The 20,532-nt window shown below is 38.0% G+C and overlaps 1 protein-coding gene across 2 annotated transcripts in view; it reads right to left on the bottom strand.

Annotated features, from left to right (window-relative positions):
* Positions 1-16,595, bottom strand: part of syk (spleen tyrosine kinase) — a 32,296-nt gene extending 15,701 nt beyond the window's left edge. For both annotated transcript variants that reach the window (XM_071542142.1, XM_071542143.1), the window contains exons 1-6: positions 16,492-16,595; positions 16,291-16,384; positions 5,820-6,293; positions 4,493-4,653; positions 3,398-3,536; positions 1,375-1,456 (exon numbers count right to left, since the gene is read on the bottom strand). In XM_071542142.1, coding sequence (XP_071398243.1) covers positions 1,375-1,456; positions 3,398-3,536; positions 4,493-4,653; positions 5,820-6,221 — 784 coding nt within the window. In that variant the 5' untranslated portion in view covers positions 6,222-6,293; positions 16,291-16,384; positions 16,492-16,595. The remainder of the gene's footprint in view (positions 1-1,374; positions 1,457-3,397; positions 3,537-4,492; positions 4,654-5,819; positions 6,294-16,290; positions 16,385-16,491) is intronic.
* Between the last annotated feature and the right edge of the window lie 3,937 nt (positions 16,596-20,532).

The following is a 20,532-nucleotide window of genomic DNA, read 5'->3' as shown; positions in this document are numbered from 1 at the left end:
CAGTACACAGTCTCCCATCACTGTCTCACCACCACCTTCACTTCCTATCGAAACAGGGGAAGTAGTCCCTGGTACACAGGGACAGCATGTTATTTTTATATCATATTTCCTGTAAATTTTACCAAACTGTACAAGATTGCCACATCACATATAATTTAAAATGACTTACCATTTAGTTTCAGAGCTGTTACAAGTTCTCATTTTCTCTCTTTTGAGATAATGCCAATGGCCTACTATTACTGAACATACTATATGCTGTGTTAGCTGGCTAAGTGGACCAACGGGAAATGACACAACCAAAAGCATGGTGTATTCCTTAAAGCAGTGATTCTCAAACTTTTCCATAACAAGGACCCCTAATTTATTCCACATTAGAGCTACGGACCCCCATTTGATGAGATTTTGTCTCTTGGACCCAAATCTGAGAATATGTTTTTTGTTAGATATGATTTTATCCAGAAATTCCAAGACTATCTGTATTGTAAGTAGAGAGATAACAGTGAAACTATGATCAAAATAGTCATTATTCTACATTCTCTAATTGTGTTAACTTGAAATAATGCTGAAGTTTAACAATTCATCAATTTGCTGGAGACACCCTGGAACCCCCTCAAGGACCCCTAGTGGTCCCCGGACCCCACGTTGAGAACCACTGCCTTAAAGCTCTATGGGATAACGTGGCACGTCAGCGGCTACTCTGGTCCGAATTGGCAACTGCACTCTGTCGATTTTACTGCCGTTGCACTTTTAATGACGTCAGACAACAAACAAGCGTGTGCTTATTGATCACGTAAACACTCACGACACTGTAGGCTGCTTGGGATAAAACTGTTTGTCCACATATACCCTCACGATACTGTAAGATGCCAGGGATAAAACGCCGTGCCTGCCGTTGTAGAATACCTACTACTCACAATAGCTAACGGGCTAATGCGTTACCTACGATGCTAACGCGGCTGTGGCAGTTAGCATTAGTGTTAGCGTCTGCTAACATAGTACCCGGATGTTACGTAAAACTAGCCTACTACTATTTCCCGCCAGTGTTCTTATCCAGTGCACCACCACTCAGAATCGGCTGTTCAGAGTCTAATGTTACAATTATGGTTTCGTTGGAGCTTGGAAAGGTCGAGTCCAACACTAATAGCAATTAAAAGTCAACGTTTTACCACAAAAAAGTTATCACATTGAGCTTTAAAGGAGAAGGCCCAACAGAGGAAGTTTCAAATTCCTATAGATTTATTCTCCTTGGCAATTAAGGTGAATTATGCCCTACATTTTGAGTATATGGACATGAGTCAACATGCATGCCAATAGGCTTCTGTTCTGTCAATCTTGCTGGATACATGCTTCCATTAATTGTGGGTGTGTGTTTACCACTGTCTCCATCAGGTCGTGGACAGGGCTCGGTTAGCACTCGGAGCAGGCCGTCTGGTTTGTACGAGTAGTGCTCCACCAACTGTGGTAAAGAGAGCAGTTCAGATGTCAGAGTGGAATCTGACTGGTGAGGCCTGTGTGGGACATCACCAGTCAGTATATTTTCAAACATTGTGGCAAGGCACTCAGGCATACTCGGATATGCCTTGATATTTCTGTGAATTGTTCAGAAAATCTATAAAAAAATTTTTTTTAAAATTGGTAACATTATTTTGCAATGGCCTCTTCCCAGTGTTTTAACCTGATGTTATTCTGCAGTTTTGAATAATTGGTAACACTTTACAATAAGGGTACATGGTGTTCATGTTAACTACGGTATTAATTTATATATTATTTAATAGTCATCTTTATAAACAATTAAATAATATATAAATTAATACCATAGTTAACATGAACACTATTAGTAAATTACACATTAGTTAACTGTTCATTAAGGGTTAGTTAATGTTTATTAAGCATTAACTAACCATTATTAAGCATTAACTAACCCTTAACTTTGTGTACCCTTATTGTAAAGTGTTACCGAATAATTGGAGTACACAATAGCAACATAATACATAATGTGCATATCAGGAGAAAACAATATACAAGTGTAAAAGTACTTACAAAGAGAAATCCAGCACCTGATATAAGTGCTGCTGAGTGATGTACAAATATTTCTGGCTTTTTTGTACCAAAATTGTGCTGTATTGACTGCATAAAGTTACGCAGGTGTTTAGTGTTTTAGCTGTTTTTATTCAGATTTGGATGATATAATGTGTGCGTTGAAGATTTTGGGTATACCTTTATGCGTCCTGGTTTATTCAAAACTTTGACGTCTTTCATGTTTTTGTGCTAAAGCAATTGCATGTAACTTCCATGCACCCTTAATTCAGTTTTGTTAAGGATGAACAAAGGGCCACCGTAGCCAACTTAGCGACTGTTGCTCTATTTAGAAATTGATCTCAAAACGCATTAGCAATAAATCTAGCAACTTTATTAGACCATCAGGAAAAATGGGCTCTATTTTCATCATGGCATATGGTAGGGCTTTTGTGCTGGTGAAGGATGGAATTTTAAATGTGTCACAAAGCTGTACTTGTGGTTGTGAAATTGGTTTTGTAAGTTTGTACATTTAGGTCAGTGCTTGTAAACTCCGCTTTACAGGTTTGTACAATCAGGTCAATGCTTGAGAGCGTATTTTGGTAAATTTGTACATGTAGGTCCATGCTTCTAAACCCCATTTTGCAATTTCAATTTTACAAGCTGTGAGGCAAAAATTCAAATGTGGATGTCCGTCTGTGCGGTCACACACTTTTGACACTTTGGCTTTTGCTGTTTGCTGTCTGTTTGGCTCTTCACCTAATGTCTAACCAAATGTGCTATCTCCACCCAAGCTACTTTAATTTAAGATGCTATATATTCACTTGTGGCAATTCTGCACCTCCTATACAGGCACATCATTCCTCCTAGGAGACCCTTTGTGGTGGAACCGCCCCAGACTCCATCAAAAAAAAAGTGCAGTTTAGGCTACTTCATTGATTTTATGTTTTGTATTGTTGATAATAGTTAATGATTTCTAAGCATGAATGAAGTCCTAAAAACATTTACCTCTTGCTGTCATCTGGAGCTGTCAACATGCAAAATGACCTAGTGCAGCTTTAAGTTTTACAGTAAAGGAGGGATTGAAACTGAAATGTGAGCAACGGTACACGTAATCATGGAGTTATTGGCATTGATCAACAACTCTATCAACCCCCCACACATATATTATAGTCATTTTGTGCTATGGGGCAAGAAAAATCTTACTTGTTGCAAACTTTAAAGTGATTCTGATATAACCATAACCTATTACCTTAGTGGTCAATGAGATATAACTTCAACAAAAAAAAGTGGCAAATTGGGGGGCATTGCTCGGCAACACTTATGTCAGGTGCTAAGTCCAACATTATAGACTAATATGGTTAAAATGTATTGCGTTGACCTGCCACAAGGTGTCAAACTTCTTGCCATCCGGGATAGAGAGCTTGCCAGTCTTGTCCCTATCAATGCGGTAGTGCATGACTTGTCCTTCATGTAGCAAACACAGAGCGTAGGATCCATTCGCGTCCCTCTGTCGTATTCTGCAGAGAGAGAGATGAAGAGAGGGAATGGGAGGAAATACATACAGCAAAGAAGGGATGCTCAGTATGTTGGTATTATAAATGCAAAATATATTTCAATCAAGTGGGGTGTATTTCAGGTGATTTTATTACTGTGGTTTTTCTAATACAACCTTAAGGAAAATTGACAATAATAAATCAAATACTATCTGCCAAGATAAAATGACAAGTGATTACAATTGGCAGAAACTATGACAATAGCATATTAATTAATAGATGATACCTTATTTAAAACCTGATAAGAAGCCAGTCAGTCATTTTCTAAAAGTAACCTGCACTATATTATTTCTACGAAAAAAAAATCACCTTTATATCATATTCTGTAAAAACTGGCCAAGTGGTTTGCTATAATTAATGTTTCAGGCTGCGTTTTATTGGAAAAAACATGATTTGTAGATGATTCATGACAGAAGGTACAAAAGACAGAACAGAGCTGTCATTCTTCCAGCTCTGTCTGGCTACTGCAGGAAGTCCTTTGCAAACTGTCACAGCGGAAACCACAGTGTGCTTCTCTCTCTCGAGACCACTGCCTCTCAGCTGAAGGAACTATAAATACTCCACAGCCACTCAACACCCCTGCTATCTGTTCAAACGCTGCAAAGCAAGAGGCCATATTTCATTTGTTAAGTGTGATTAAATTGTGGGAAGTAGAACGTATCGATGCAGTTTTTACTGTAGTTCTTGCAGCATTTTTATTCACTTCACAACTCATAGTGTTGCAAAGCGGTTCATCATGATAGTTTGACCACAGACTTCTGTCACCAAGCAGCCTAGTGGTAGGTTAACCCTGTATTGGATGAGTCATAATTAAATAAGCACTACATGTATCATATTTTAACATTAATAAAGGAAATGCCTTTAAAGCATCTAAAAACTAATGGTAAAAATAAAAGAATTGACAATTGTCAAAACCTTACAGAAATTTTCCATTAGTGCGGGAGCCACTTTGAAGCCTCGGCTCCGAGCCCTCTCGAGTTATGCTGCCATGGAACCAGGGCATTTTTTCATGGGCAGTGGTGGCAATGAGCTTCTCCAGCTGAGGCCTCTGGCTGATGATGGCCTGCTCCAGAGCTGGCCCCTGTAATAAGCAGGAAAATATTCAGGCCAAGCTACAGAACCCAACTTGGACACTACAAAAAAATCTTAACAAATCATTTAGGGTTAGGGTTAAGTCCATTATTGAGTCCTAATCCTAATTTTTTAAAAACAAGTGAAAAAATCTGTCATAAGTGTCAATATCTTAGAATAAGGCAGATCACTGCACTACTATCAAGAAAATGACCCTTAATTCTAGAAAAATCAATCAAACAAGTTGATTTGCATCAGAAACAAGTAAAATTATCTCACCCCAGGGGCAGATTTTTTCACTTATTTTAAGAAAATTTGGGTTTTAGGACTCAATATTAGACTGAATGACTTGTTAAGATGGAGATTTTTTGCAGTGACTTGGAACTAATGAGATATTCAGCCAACCATTTATATGACCAGGTATTCTAGCGCCGCATTAAATCTTAGGTGGGTGGCCTTAGTATTGGAGTAATAGTCCATTGTTTGAATCATATTGCATTATCTTGCAACATATACATTTTATCATGCCAAGAGGTATAACTACAATACATAACTATACATGCTATACTGTTGAAGTAATAATCCATAACATTTTCATATAAATAAATGACATTGTGCTACTCTTTATCGCCAACTGATATAACACAATAGTGATTCAACCTATAGCCAGTTCATGAAAGCTTTTACATTCACTGTTCTAAACTCCCAGTGCCTGGTAGGTCTTTCCTGGGAAAATCCTCTGGTGCACAGGAAGTGATGTTTGGAATAAACAGAACACAACCTGGGTAGTTAGCATGAGCAGCGATAGCCACCATGGCTGAACAGACAAAGAAAAGAGAAACTCAAAATGCATCAACAGAAAATCCAAGCTCCACCCACACTGTTTGATTGACAGGTGCTCTCTGGGAAGTGCAGTGCAGCAACACCACAGCAATAAGCGCTGAGCACCAAAGATGGAGAAAAAATCAAAATGACAAGCAACTCGCAGATTGCACCACAAGACTCATATTTTAAACAAATAACAGTTGTATGCACACCCACAAATTCAAAGAATTGGCTTCTATGATACAGATGAAATTAGCATATTCATATACTGCTGCCTTTAGTTTCCATTCTGGATATTCTAAATGACTTTCCTTGTCTACTTAAAGGACAGCCAGTTGTGTTGAAACTTACCTGCAGGTTCCAGGTCTGCTTTACATATTCCCGGATGAGCTTCTCCTTCAGGTCCTCAAACGGCCCCACCTTGGGCTGCATGTTCTTGGGCCTGTTGCAGGGCTTCTTCAGGACACACACGAGGCCATCCATCTCCTGCGAGTGGTAGTCGATCACGTCCACAGGGTTTCTGTGGCTCTTGCCGCCGGCAATGGCATATGTATCATTGGGTTCCCTCTCAATGGTGTAGTGGTAGCAGTGGCGTGTATAGGCCACCGACAGCGCAAAGCCCCCCAAGTAGTTTCGGCTTTGACGGAGCAGGTACAAACCGTTGCCCATGCCTGCCTGCCGCAGGTAGTCCTCCGCCTCTTCCCGGGTGATGTTGCCATAGAAGTATGGCAATGAATTCACTTTGTCAGCCATTTTGTCTCCTGGGTATTGGCTACCTGGAGAAAGGGCCCACACAAAGTTCAGCCAAGTTGTCAATGGTGTCACCTAAAAAAGGAAGTACAATCAAACGTTAAGATTTTTTAAAAGTTTGTTTGTATTTTATTTATCATTATTTTACAGGTGCAGTAAAATATATCAAGTCGAGTCACACCCAAACTCAACATGTCGTTCTCCTATTTTTCAGATTGTCTTGTATTGTACATTATTATTTTTGTATTGTTTCTATTGCATAGGATTCCTGTGGGGACACCTTATTCTCAACAGAATGTCCGTTATCTATTTAAAGAGTAACTAAACCCCACCCAAATCTGTGGTGAAGCCTGACACCTAATGGTGAAAAGTAGGGTACTGAACTGGTCTTCTGCTATTGGCTGGTCTTTGAGCCAGGTGATGTCACCATCTGTAGAGTACAACAGGTCGTGACATCACCTGTTCTCCGCAGGCATGGATTGATTTCTTTTAGAGTTCTATAAAATGTTTCTGCCCAAGCTCATTGACCCTATGTTAACAACATTTAATTATGCCATAGAAACAGGTAAATTCCCAGAAACACTGGCAGAAGCACTAATTATAGTTCTCCCCAAACCTGGTAAGGATTGAAAAAAATTCTAACTGACTTGGTGGAAATGGACCAAACCGGGTTTATTCACCTACAAACAACATAAGGAGACTTTTCAATTTAATCCATTGCTCTAAAGCATATTCCAATTCTTAATTAGCAATATCGTTGGATGCCAAAAACGCGTTTGACCGACTTGAATGGTATTATTTATTTGAAATGATGGACAAAATTAAGATTTATTGATTTAGTTAAATTGCTTTATAGACACACAGTAGTCCAGGTGCAGACTAACAAAGATATCTCTCCTAAACCTGTTCTGTTGTGTGGAGCTCGGCAAGGCTGTTGGATCTCACCATTATTATTTGCAATTGCCATTGAACCATTGGCAGGGGCAATTAGGTCAAATCCCTTTATCCATGGCATTCAGGGTGGAGAAAATATTCATACTTTGTCTGTATATGCAGATGATATCTTGGTATATCTTACAAACCCAGACATATCTATCCCTCCTCTTATGAAAATATAAAACAATTATGGGTCTTTCTCTGGCTACAAACGTAATTTAACTAAAAGTGTTCTTAGACAATGGATCGTATGCCATTCCACTGGAGTCCAACGAAAATTACATACTTGGGTCTTCAGATACCAAATCAGTTAAGTCAAATCTTTTCCCTCAACTACTCCTCTTTACTTAAGAGAACAGAGGAGGACGTCAGCAGGTGGGGGGGGGGGGGGGGGGTTCTACCTTTGAATTTGATCGGGCGAATTCATTGTATTAAAATTACCATACTCCCCAAATACATATATTTATTCCAACTGTTACCTGTTAAAGTACCCAAATAATTATTTAAGAAACTCAACATGCCTGACACAGTTTATATGGAAATAGAAACTGCCTAAAATAAAACTTTGAGTGTTACAGAGGCCAACAAATGAGGCCAAATATACACAATATCACCTCAGTAAGTTCCCAGTCTCATCACTCCTCTATATCCCATCACTAAAATTACGATTTAGGTCGATTTAGATAAATTTCTATAAATTGATCAACTTTTTATTTTGGGGCGGCTATGCCGATACTGTAGCGGTGCACCACAGCTGAGCCTATGTATGGGAAACACTGCTTGCAGCCAAAGACGCCCTCTAGAGGCCATCTTATGACTGCCTCCCCGCCTGACCAGAATATGCCTCTTGATGCCCTTGGCTGAGCCATGGGAAAAAAAAATTCAGCTACAAATGAAAACTTCACTCATGGCAGAAATCTTCTTGGTATGATCTGGGAATCAAACCCGGGTCATCGGAGTTGAAGGTAATTGTATCTACCCATCCACCACTCTGACCTCAACACCTTTACTTTCCACCGCATTACTACTCTAGTCATGCCACCTTCACATAATGGAGCACGTATTTAAATTTTAAGACATTGTGCCCATTTCAAGAAATTTCAGGAGATCAGGCAACACACCCTCTGGCAGCCATACTGGAGGTCCTTAGCTCTTGGGCAATAGTGGCTGAACAGCTGATCGCATTCATAGATATACAATGTGGCCATCTTAACAGAATATAAGGTTAATTTCTGTACTCTGACTGGGAACTGGTCATTTCATCACTGACATGTGATTGATTTTATGTCAGATTGTTGACTAGCAGCTAACCATCTGCCTTGGCAACTGCCTTGTAAACACATACTAGATATTTTAGCTAGTGCACAAATCAGATAAGTACATTTTAGCGTTAGTAGTGGATAGTAGTCACATCTTGACATAAACATTGGTTGCTTATAGCTGACTCTTCTTAAGCTACACTGGTGACTTGAGACTTGGGCTATAGACAAGACAGCTTACTGTGTTGGAAGTTTACTGTGTTGGGAGATTACAAAAATTTTGGGGAAAAAACGTCCAAGTCTCAAAATTCTCCAATGGATCTCCATGATGGAGCCACAATCAAAATGACAAGCAATTCGCGGATTACCGCCACAAGATTCATATTTTAAACAAATAACAGATGGAGTTTGCATATTCTTGCTCTACTATCTACCTGGTAGATAGTGGATTTGTGAAGCAATTGCAAAGCCTCTGCGCCAGTTCTCATACATAGTGTAGCTTCCCAATGGCAACTCCTAAACTGGCGTCACAAAAAACGATGAGCTACTAACTCTGAAGAATTATATATATATTTTTTAGTATATTAGATATTATTGTTCCCAATAAAAGACATAGATAATAAATACTAATAATATACATCTTATAAGCCTTCCATGACAGTCAGCTTACCAAAATTGGGTGAATTCTAGCTAAGAATGATAAGTGTTTCCACAGTATTAACAGATTTATATTTAGACAAATTTCTAAATGGTGTGACTCATGAGTATATAAATATATCACTGTGCTGTACTCATGCAGATTATTTTTGGCAGAAGCTGAACTTTGGAACTTTGGTCGCTCAAATAAATACAGATTGTTGATGGGGGTACACTGTAAGAACTCCCTGTATATTTCCATGCTTTAAATACAGATTCTACCCTAAACTTTTTAACAACCTGACTGAGAAAATGTGATTAGTGAACTCTGTGTCTTTTTAAAGAAATAACTGAAAATTAATTCTTTGAATTTGTATTTAAGTGGAGTCAGAAGAGCAAATCTTCCCATATAGGTGATTGTTTTGATCCTCTTTTTTAACTTTGCTAAGGAATGTGCTATACAAATGCAGTTACTACTAGAACTGTGATGACAACTACCAAATTTAGAGATTGTACACAGAGCAGTAAAATAGCCATTTACTGAGAAAAGCCACAAGTTTCACATGGAAAGAAGTGGGTTGAACTGAAGCCGCTGTATGGTGTGATGTATAAAGCAGAGCAGTCAAAAAACCACAAAAGATTACAGAAGCAAGTCCTAAAAGAACTGAAGTCATAAATTGAAACATGGAAAAATGTCCAACGTAAGAAATCATAAATCTTTCTCATGGTACTAATGTTACACACTGTTAATTGACAACATTTAGAGCTGAGCGCAGCACACCCTCATCTAGAAATGAGGCACCAGGTCAGGATAATGTCTGTGGGATGTCTGTACTAAAGATGCTAAACAACTCAGTTGCATTTTTCATTTCTTCTGTATAAACTCGCTTAAATTGCACAGACTGCCTAGCCTCTAGAAACATGCTAAAATGAATAATCCAAAGGAACTAAATTATTTTGTTCAGGTCAGGTCAGGTTAGCATCACATATCCGCATGTGATTCTTAGTCTTTTTTAAGGGGGGCAAAATGGCCATGATCATGTTGTTATTGATTACAACTCTTTCCCAAACTTGCTGTGATTAAAAGTAGGGAAAGTGGGCTGATGGAAGACTATAAATATCTGCATCTGTAATCTTTAAGTACACCAGTACTTGAAAATGAAAGCTTTTAATGTGTTTTACAAAATGATTTCAACATTTTATATTGCAGCCCAGCCTAGTTTGGCAGCTTGAGTTTGAGCAATTAAGGTTAGGAGTTACTGTTTTGAGTCTAGGTCAGTTACCTGACAATGACATCATGTAGATAGAACCAATAGAAACCAATAATATATTGAAAACGATATTATTGCTGCTTGTGCAGACTTGTAGCATCGCTAGCAGGTTGACTGTATGGTGAAGGTACTCAGATGATCCATCATATCTGTAACTCAAAATAACAAATGAGACCATGGCCAAGATGATTAGTAGCCTCTATCTCTTAACAGTGATATTGTTAGCGCTAGTGTGTCTCAAAATTAAGACTACATTTCCCATAGACCTCGTTGTTTTCTCTCCCCCTCCCTGGTGTTTTTGTCTTTACTGAACCGGATAAACATGCTGGAAGTGATTTTTCCATCGGCCTTTCCCTCCTTCCACCAACTACCATTGCCAGAAACTCTGAAAGCTTTAGCTCTGTTTGCACTGGAAGAACAGAGCCTTCCTCCAGTTTTGTGCCATAAAGCAATCAAGCAGATTTCCCGCCAAATCCGACCTGGTGGCTCACAGTGTGAAATGCAGTGTAGAGGCTGCCAATCTTCTACCAATGGTCTTGTTTGTTTATGGTAATTATACTAATGTCCTAAAGTACGGTGCTAATGATTTGCTGGTGTTAAAATGCTACACCTAGCTTCTTACACATTACTTTTTACCACCACTGAATAAGTTAACGGTTATAAGTTAACTCAATTCACTGTTGAAAGAACATTTCACACCTCTATCCTAAGGGGTTTACAGTGCAATGAGTGTAGACATTTTTAGCTTGTGTGGCCCCAGAGGGAATCAAATCTCCAACCAGGGGTGGTCAATGGCAAATACAATATACTGTAGGCAGTCACCCAGGGCGACAGCTGGCTGAGGGCGGCACACCGCAGTAGAGTGCTGTTTTATTTATTATTATATTCAAAATAGTTCCCTTCCTGTGTGCTCATGCTGTATGCTGTGCTAAGAGCAGCAGAGTGCTGTTTTTGTGCATCTAATATTAATTTCCAAAGTAGCTCCCTTCCCGATTTTGTGCCGTGTGCCCCATCAACTGCTGCACTGCTGCCCTGACTGACTGACCACTAAAGGCTTGTAAACACAACTTTCAAAGTTGACCCCTTCTCCCTGCAGTTGCCAGAATGGTAAAACCCAGTAAAATAGTACAGTGAGGCAAAATGGCAAGTAGACGAGGTACGTTCCAAAAAAAGAGTGAATCTGTTGGCTTTCACTCGTTGGAGAGTACTGAAGGAAAGGATGGGGATGAAGAGCGACAGAGTTGGCCTGTTTTGTGTTGGACAGGTAGATGCAGGTTAGCTTAGCTATCAGCTTTTCTACTACAATGAAGCTACGCTAACAATGGTAGCTAGCTGCCAGCTCACGATACAAACAAGCTCTGACCAGTTGCTCTGTTTTAGAGTTCAGACCTCTACCTTATCCTTAATATAAAACGATTTAGCATTGGTTTTGGTTGCAGGACACACCTGCTGCCTAAAGGCTGATGCCCAGAAATGTCTCAAGCATTCAGAAATTAGAAAAAAGCCGGAAGGCAGGCTCTCTGCAGACACACACACTGTCACACACTACCAATGGGCCATAAGTAATGATTGAGTAGGATCATTTTTGGATGAGTTTATGCTATTTCAAGGGGGGAAATCCTGCTCAGTATGCCTTTAACACAGGGGGATGGGCAATCACTTGGTCAAGCATACAAACAAGAAGCATCACAAGTGAGCGAAGAAAGCTTTGACATCTTCACAATGCAGCAAGAAGACATGCATGCATTGTGAAGACGTCAAAGCCTTTAGGTGAACAATTTAGAAAAAAACAAAAAAACAAGTAGAGAAGCAAGAATGTCATGTCATCATGAGCATTTTTATAAGGTAATGGTTATGATTTTGAAGTGTAAATAAATAAATAGCCTGATGTATGGCTGGATGGGCTTAGATGGCACCCAGATGAAGAAAAAACACCAGCAGTTTTTTGTTTCACCTAGGTTCACTCATGAAATAGAAATAGTTCCACTTTGAAAGGCATTGCTACCTTTCGGTGAGGCATCATTTTTGAAAACACACATGAACTTTTAGTTTAACTTAGGCCTCATTGACTTCTGTAAATTGAACTCTAACGCTTTTTGGAAAAGCGTCCAAAAATTCGAAACCAGTGTTTACAATGAAGGTGCACACACCGCCACCGACTGGCGGCATCTGGCAGCGACTTCCAGTGCTGCTCAGAGTCTTGGAGCGCCACTCAGTGCCACTCATGTTTTCCACTATTGCTACTAAACCCAGAACAAGACCCCAGGGGCGGTCTTACCATTAGGCAAAGCCTTGGGTCCCGGCAGCCAGAGGGCCCCAAAAAAAGATAAGAATAGAACTAATGTAAACTTATTTTTAATCAATATAAAATAAATCTACTTTTTGTTACAATAAATTATTTCAATCTTCAGTCATGGTCACCCACCCTAATCAGTCAGGCTATAGTGGGTTATTCCACTTCTAGTGCGATTTTGCTACTTGTCAACTATTTTGTTACTATTTTGGTACTTAAGCTAATTTTTCGTGCCACTGCATCAGTAGCTGAGAGAGAAGTAACACCCAAAACAAAAAAAAGCAAGCTACACAAATGAGGCAGAAAAATAACAAAAAGTGCCCTTGCGTGCATAGTTTTCTCAGCCCCAACTTGATGGTAATATGTAGAAAGGATGGATTAAAAAGGGAGAGGGTTGGGATTCAGGGGGCCCCATGCTTGCCTTTGCCTAGGGCCCCCAAATCACTAAGTCCGCCCCTGCAAGACCCACAAATCAATATTACATATGTAGCTTGAAATTTATCATTGTGAACAGAAGTAGCAAGCTTTTTTTAAAAGCAATTTTAAAAGCAAAAACTTGTTTTTATTTTGTCAGCTGACATTTGTTTTCCATCTAAAAAACATTGTGTAGTAAATCAAATAAAGTAGGCCATATCCATACATTCACTTTATGAATGGCCCTAAAAAAAACTAAGATGGATGGATGATGAACGGTTAATCAATGAAGTAGGTAAATATCCGGAATTATACGCCACCAATCACAGATTATTCAAGGATAACCGATGAAAGTCGGCAGCTTGGAGGAAGATTGCGGGAGTATTGGGATGCACTGGTAATTTGTAACATTATCACTTTTTTCATTAATCTATTATACATATTAACGTCTACTGGTGCTCTCTGTGCGACGCTTCCTATGTGGTATACCTGTGCCTTGTCCTATCTATCTTTCTCATCCTGTGTGCCACCCCCTTAACAGTGTTACTGCTACGCTGAGCTACCTGACCACAATGCATTTGCCAATAACCATTGAACAGTTTAAAAGTTGAAACACTGTTGAATAGTGTACTACATTTTCTTCTGGACTTAAAAGAGCAATAACTAAGAGTTTTACTGCTCCATACCACAAAATGGTCATAATATATCAGTGGTGGTTGATAGTGTTGGTGGTCAATACCAATGACCCAACGATTACTTGGCTACTTTCCAGCCTGTACTTTACTTTGGCACAAATTGTACTCGATACAGTACAGTTGGAACCATTACACCAATAATCATCATTCACAATGTACCAAATGTTTTAATATTCTATAAGGGCAAATTCTGTGATTGGGTTCTTGTGAATTATAATAATTCAAATCCAAATAGCCAAGGTGATAAATTATATTCAGCAACTGAATTGTCAAGCAAATAAACAGAAACACAATAAGGCAAACAGCAGGTACAATACAATTTGCTATGAAAACAACAAGCAGGCCAGGTTGCTGGGAATTTGTCAAATAGGGCTGCAACTAACGATTATTTTCATTGTCGATTAATCTGTCGATTATTTTCTCGATTAATCGATTAGTTGTTTGGTCTATAAAATGTCAGAAAATGGTGAAAATGTGGATCAGTGTTTCCCAAAGCCCAAGATGACGTCCTCAAATGTCTTGTTTTGTCCACAACCCAAAGATATTCAGTTTACTGTCATAGAGGAGTAAAGAAACTAGAAAATATTCACATTTAAGAAGCTGGAATCAGAGAATTTTGACTTATTTTTCTTAAAAAATTACTCAAACCGATTAATCGATTATCAAAATAGTTGGCGATTAATTTAATAGTTGACAACTAATCGATTAATCGATTAATCCTTGCAGCTCTATCGTCAATATCTTGATTTATCTCCAGATATTTTCAATTAAATCCCTACTTGGTTGTCATAACACTGTTAGTTGTCATAACACTGAAGCCAGTGATGTAACCCTCTTTGTCAAGCTATTTTTTCAAAGTAGTGTAGCTTGACCATCCATTATTTTTTGGGTAGATAAAATATACTGTAATCTCACTTTCTTCCGTGTGAAGTAATTAGTTTGGTAAATTACAGTTTGAGAGTAGCTTCTCCATCATAAAATAATAACAAGATCTGCTTTATTTGCATACTTTAATTACTTACTTTCCAGTTGACTACTAATTTACACATAAGAACCAGGGGTGAAATAAGAGCAATTAAATATACCAATGGAAAGCAAGTAGAAATATACCAGTGTAGTGCTGATGGACATTATTGCAATTAATTTGACAACAAAAATCCCATGAGTTGTTTTTTAATCACATCAATATGTGACCATAATGCTGTTCAGAATAGCACACATTATGTTATTAGAGGGACTTTGGAGAATTATCCACTTAACAGTACAGAAGTAACATAGACTTACAGTTGATGAATTTTGGAACTATTAAAGTTTGGGTTTTTGTAACATTTGGAATGTTTAAAAAAACAAAAAAACAAAACAAAGTATGAGTTAATTTGTTATATTAATATATTAGTTATATAATTTTTCTTTGTCAAGCATATTTTTTCAGTTTCAGAAGTATAAATAAAAGACTCAAAAAAACAACAACACAAGAAACCAAGTAGTATTAGATCTACTAGCGGTAGTATAGTAGATATACTATGATATATTATGATTTGATGTACAGTATATCTTTGATCTATTATTGTACAGATAATAGATCTGAGAGCTCACCACAGAAGCACCTCACAAGCAAATCAACTACTAAAACATGTAGTAGATACTTCACTGCAATAATGAAGCAAAAAAAAAGGCGCAAAATTAATCTGCACTAAAGGAAGGTCAAGGCAGTGGCTTCCCTAAACATATTTCTAAATAACAATAATAAAGGAACAATAAAGGAAACACTTGCACTGCTGGATCCACACACAGAACTGAAATGATACAAGACGATGTAACAGTGATATTAGCATACAATTTTTTTTTTTTTTATAAAGTGAAACTATATGAGTGAAACTGACGGCTTGTAAACGTACCTTAGGAACACTTCAGAAACTATGTTGGACATAGCCTAATTAAATCAGCAATACTACTATTTCATAATAAGCACAATAAGAATGTATCAAGTTTATAAGAATGAGTTTTCAGTTGTTTGTTAAAAAAAAGTTGTTCCAAAGTTTAAGGGCCCTGAACTCAAATGCTGAGTCACTTCTTTAATCTGGACTTTTGAATAGTCAAGAAGATCTATGACCATACCTCTATACCTAGAGAGTTAACAACCCTGTCTTTAAAAGTAAAAAATATAATTTTAAAAACAAACCACAAAAATGAGGTATCTTTATGTGCGACAAGAATACAGCTGCAGTCATCAGTGCCAGATGAAATAAAAGGAAAAACTCTCCTCAGGTCAGAAAATAAATGACCTATTTTTTTAAGAGATATTTCTGAAATGTTAGAAACAAGCCTGACAAATGCTTTGGACTTAACTCAGACACACACAGACACAAGCAGCTTTTACATTCTTAAAAGAACTGCATGACGATGAAGATTGCATGACGAAAAAAACTAAAAATATTGTGATGTTTCCAGACTAAGAAGTGTATGACCAAATGGGAACATAAAGACAAAATAGAACCTAGGATGGACACCCAAATGCATTTTATATTCACCACAAAAATGAAAAACAAGACCATGAAGTCCACTTACTGTCTATGTGCTGGTCAATTTGTTAGAGTGTTGGTCGTCTTCTAGTGCAGTTTGCAGTCCTTCACTAAGAAAGCCATAGTCAACTGCCAGCAGCCTGAACAGGATGTGAATAGGTCATCTTAAATTCAGTTGCATCACAAGAAATAACTCAACCAAAATTGAAGTAACACCAAAACCATGTTAAAGCGGTAAAGCACTTACACTTTCTTGAAGTTGATTAAAAGTATATCATCCTCTTACTGTCATGAAAACACAATATAAACCCTGAGGTGGCGAGCTTTTAAGCTTCCTCATTTCAGCTACTTCCTTGAGTATTTAATGGCTCTACTTCCTTTTTTTTCCTGCAACACTGACCAACATACGTTTGCCACACTGAGGAAATAATGCGAACAACAGAAAATGAGGAGTGCAGCTGAAGGATGGCCTATACTTTTTGCTTTAAATTACTCTTTACATTGAATATTTTTGCATATTTTTTTTTCTTTGTTTTATGTCACTATTAAGATCACACTGTTATCCACTGATTGGATTCAAAAGCAAATATAAATACTATATAAATACTAGTTAGTGTAGGTGGTGTAATTGTTATAATCGTTGTTTTTCTTCAAGAACTTCATTTTTAATTAGGCTTCAATATATTGATGATCTATAACAGTGGTTCTCAACATGGGGTCCGGGGACCACCGGAGGTCCTTGAGGGGGTTCCAGGGGGTCCCCAGAAAATTGATAAATTGTTAAACTTCGTAGTTATTTCAGTTAACACAATTAGAGAATATAGAAAAATTACTGTTATGATCATAGTTTGATGTGGAAAAATTCTGTTCTGAAATCACACTGAGTGGAATACAAAACTTTGGCCATAAACAGGCATGAATGTTACTGATCAAACTACGGGGAGACACGGATGATTACTTCTGATTTACATTTTATTTATAGGTGTGTATTTGTGTATAGATGTGTATGTGTGTATGAGGAAATGCTTGTGTGTACATCCTTTTATGTGTGCAGTGACCAAGTTCCCCAGCGACTACAGGTGTCTTTTTGAAACTGAATTGCTTATTCTCATCTGTAGTCCCTGTCTTTGTTTTATGTACACACAAACACAACTGTATTAGTCAATGCAGTCTGTTGAAGTGCACTCTTCTCCATTGGTGACCTGTTTATATGGTAAAAGTTTGAGGCCTGAAGTGCAGCCATTAATGGGATTTCTTCACATAGTTTCACATAGGTTTTCAATACTTTAAAATAGTACTAACTGACAGTTTATTTTGTTTCTAACCAGTTCTTGAGATATTTTGTGACCCAAATGCAAGACCAGAAATGGAAAGTTTCTTTGATGTGTGTGTGTGTGTGTGTGAGTGTGACTGCGTGCGTGCGAGGGAGAGAGAAAGAGAAAGAGAGAGAGAGAGAGAGAGAGAGAGAGAGAGAGAGAGAGAGAGAGAGAGAGAGACAGAGAGAGACAGAGAGAGAGAGAGTGTACGGTAAAGCTGTGAAGTAAGTGGGGGCAGTCAGCAGTGTTATAATCAGACCACATTTACAACTCAGGAAGTGCCATCTGTGTTCAGTGTGTTGCATACTAACATGCTGTAGTAGCATGAAACACACTGAGCAGCCTGGAAAATAAAAAAAATCTGCTCCTGCTAGCTTTGAGTTGGGAAATATTTTCTACAATTCAGAAATGGATTTTAAAACAATGGCATGTTATGATAACAACATGAGGAGGATTCATTGGTCTTATGTGTTACGTGTATAAAGTAAAGCAAATAAACATCAAGAAAAAATATCCTGTTTTTTACATTAAGTAAAAGCAACTTGTCCAGTAATTTAGAATTAGAACAGTCACTATATGAAATGCTAAACATATTGTCCACATTGTCCATAATTCATATTTATTCAGTTAGGGTTTTTATGTACCTTATTTTATGCTTTGATTCATTGCCTTTAACTAGTGATGCAGAGATGTGTGTGTGTGTGTGTGTGTGTGTGTGTGTGTTTGTAATTGCATCCTCATTTACAAAATGGTGCCCTGCACTTGCATTTACACCTGCTGTGTCACATTACTGCAATATGCTGTCTCAGTAACATTTCAAATATGTTTGAAATTGCTTTCATATAATTTTTAATCTGAAAGAAATATGACTAGGCTATGAACACTAGGAACAATGGCAAATCTATATTGAACAGAACATAAAAGACATTGTGCAACAGCTTGACATTTCAACATTTGAAGTTGAGTTAAAGTTCAAGTCCAGGTTGTGTATATCTGATGAGTTTGGAAGGTGCTATATAGAGTAGTGGAAAATCTTGCCATATATGTCTACTAAGACTATGGTCTTTTTACAATCATCTTACAAGCTGCTCAAGTCTCTTCTGGTGTGCAGAGACCAAGTCTCCTGAGGTGTGAACCCAAGGAAGTGAAGTGTCTTTTCATGTATTTCTTCCACTGGAATTGGACCTTAAATGGTAAAAGGCTTTAGAATCCATGTTAGCTATCACTTTTCAGTTATCCCACTCAGCGGTGAGGCGGGATTTTACATGTAGATCTAATTAAACGAATAGTTAACCCAAAAATGAAAATTCTGTCATCATCTCCTCACCCTCATGCCAGTTGAAACACAGGTGAAGTTTGTCCATATAACACACAGGGAGGTTGCCAGCACAACTCTATAGCAGCCTTCTCCAAAACAACTGAAGTCAGTGGGGACCAGTTCTTCAGAGTTCCAAAAAGACCTGCAGTATATTTACACCATCATTTAGTGCAACTCTTAACTACAGCTGATTGATTTGCAACAAATAATGGTGTATAGGTCTTTCTATTCACAGTGTGATTGTTTGGCTGTTTTTGTTTTGGAACTCTAAAGAACAGGTCCCCATTGACTTCAGTTGTTTTGGAGAAGGCTGCTACCAAGTTGTGCTGGCAGCCTCCCTGTGTGTTATATGGACTAACAAATTTCACCTGTGTTTCATGAGGGTGAGTAGATAATGACAGAATTTTCATTTTTGGGTGAACTATTCCTTTAAATTGATATTTCACCACTCAGCGAACAGCGGAATGCCTCAATGTAAAAAAAATCTCATGTATTTTGCAATTTCACATAGATTTATTATTTAACATTAGGTCACAAACTAGGTCCGCCTGCCAGTATTGAACATCAAAGCACTGAAGGCAATCTAGCAATTCATATCAACTCAAGTCTCTCAAGTAGTAGACAATTGTAATTGTCCCCCACCAAAGGGGGGACTATGGATCGGTCTTCGTCCGTTAGTTCGTTCGTTCGTTTGTTAGTCACACTGTAATGTTGACTCTGTGCCGCTAGGGGGCGGCACTGACAATGAATGGGGACTCAGTGGTAAAGCAGGTCATACAGTTAAAGTTATCATACAATGTGAGGGACAATGAATGGGGACTCAGTGGTAAAGCAGGTCATACAGTTAAAGTTATCATACAATGTGGGGACAATGAATGGGGACTCAGTGGTAAAGCAATACAGTTAAAGTTATCATAGGTAACATAATAGTCTACACACGCTACACACTTGAAGACATCAGACTGGGTTGATGTGTTGAAGTGAGAGCCAATGGAGAATTTTTGGGCAAACCTCTAACCACAAGACACTGTAGTTATTGTACAGTTGTTGGACTGTTGTACTGTTATTGCATCATCACTGCACTACCACTGTGCCGTCAGTGTTGACTACTTATATCATATTACCACTTACCTACTGTGCAATACCATATATCACTTATCATTTAGCATTTATATTATTCATAACACTCACACTCCTGGTGTTGTATGTTATATTGTATATTGTATTATAAATTGTATTGTTTTGTACATTGTGTAATGTACGGATTGTATATATTGTGTATTGTAGGTCTTATATTTTGTACTGTATTGAGTAAAAACAGGACAATTACAGTTACTACATATCAAGATATAACTTGTAAGCCTAATTCTGAGGACAGTAGGCAACAGAAATATATGGTCAATCTGTCCTTTCATTGTCCCATATGAAAAAGCGTATACAATTTCACTCATATTTCAAGTACACTCAGCAAGTTAGCACGACAGTTAGTGTCCTACAAGAGAAGTCTACGAGGTTTACACTTGAATAAAGCTATAACTTCATCATAGTCAAAGGAATCTGTCAAAGTCGTGAGCAAGGAACAAACCCAAAAGAGCACTTAATGAGGCTCATGCTTGAAAATAGTCTCTGATAGGCCACGTTATGAGTGTCTTGA

Source organism: Centroberyx affinis, unplaced genomic scaffold (genome assembly GCF_046629955.1).
Source record: "Centroberyx affinis isolate AG114_WGS23_722 - 3 ecotype Tasmania unplaced genomic scaffold, CSIRO-AGI_Caff_v1 ptg004023l_1, whole genome shotgun sequence".
In the NCBI taxonomy this organism is placed as follows: Eukaryota; Metazoa; Chordata; class Actinopteri; order Beryciformes; family Berycidae; genus Centroberyx; species Centroberyx affinis.
The sequence above is the reverse complement of the archived record's forward strand: the minus strand, read 5'-3'. Positions and strand labels throughout refer to the sequence as shown.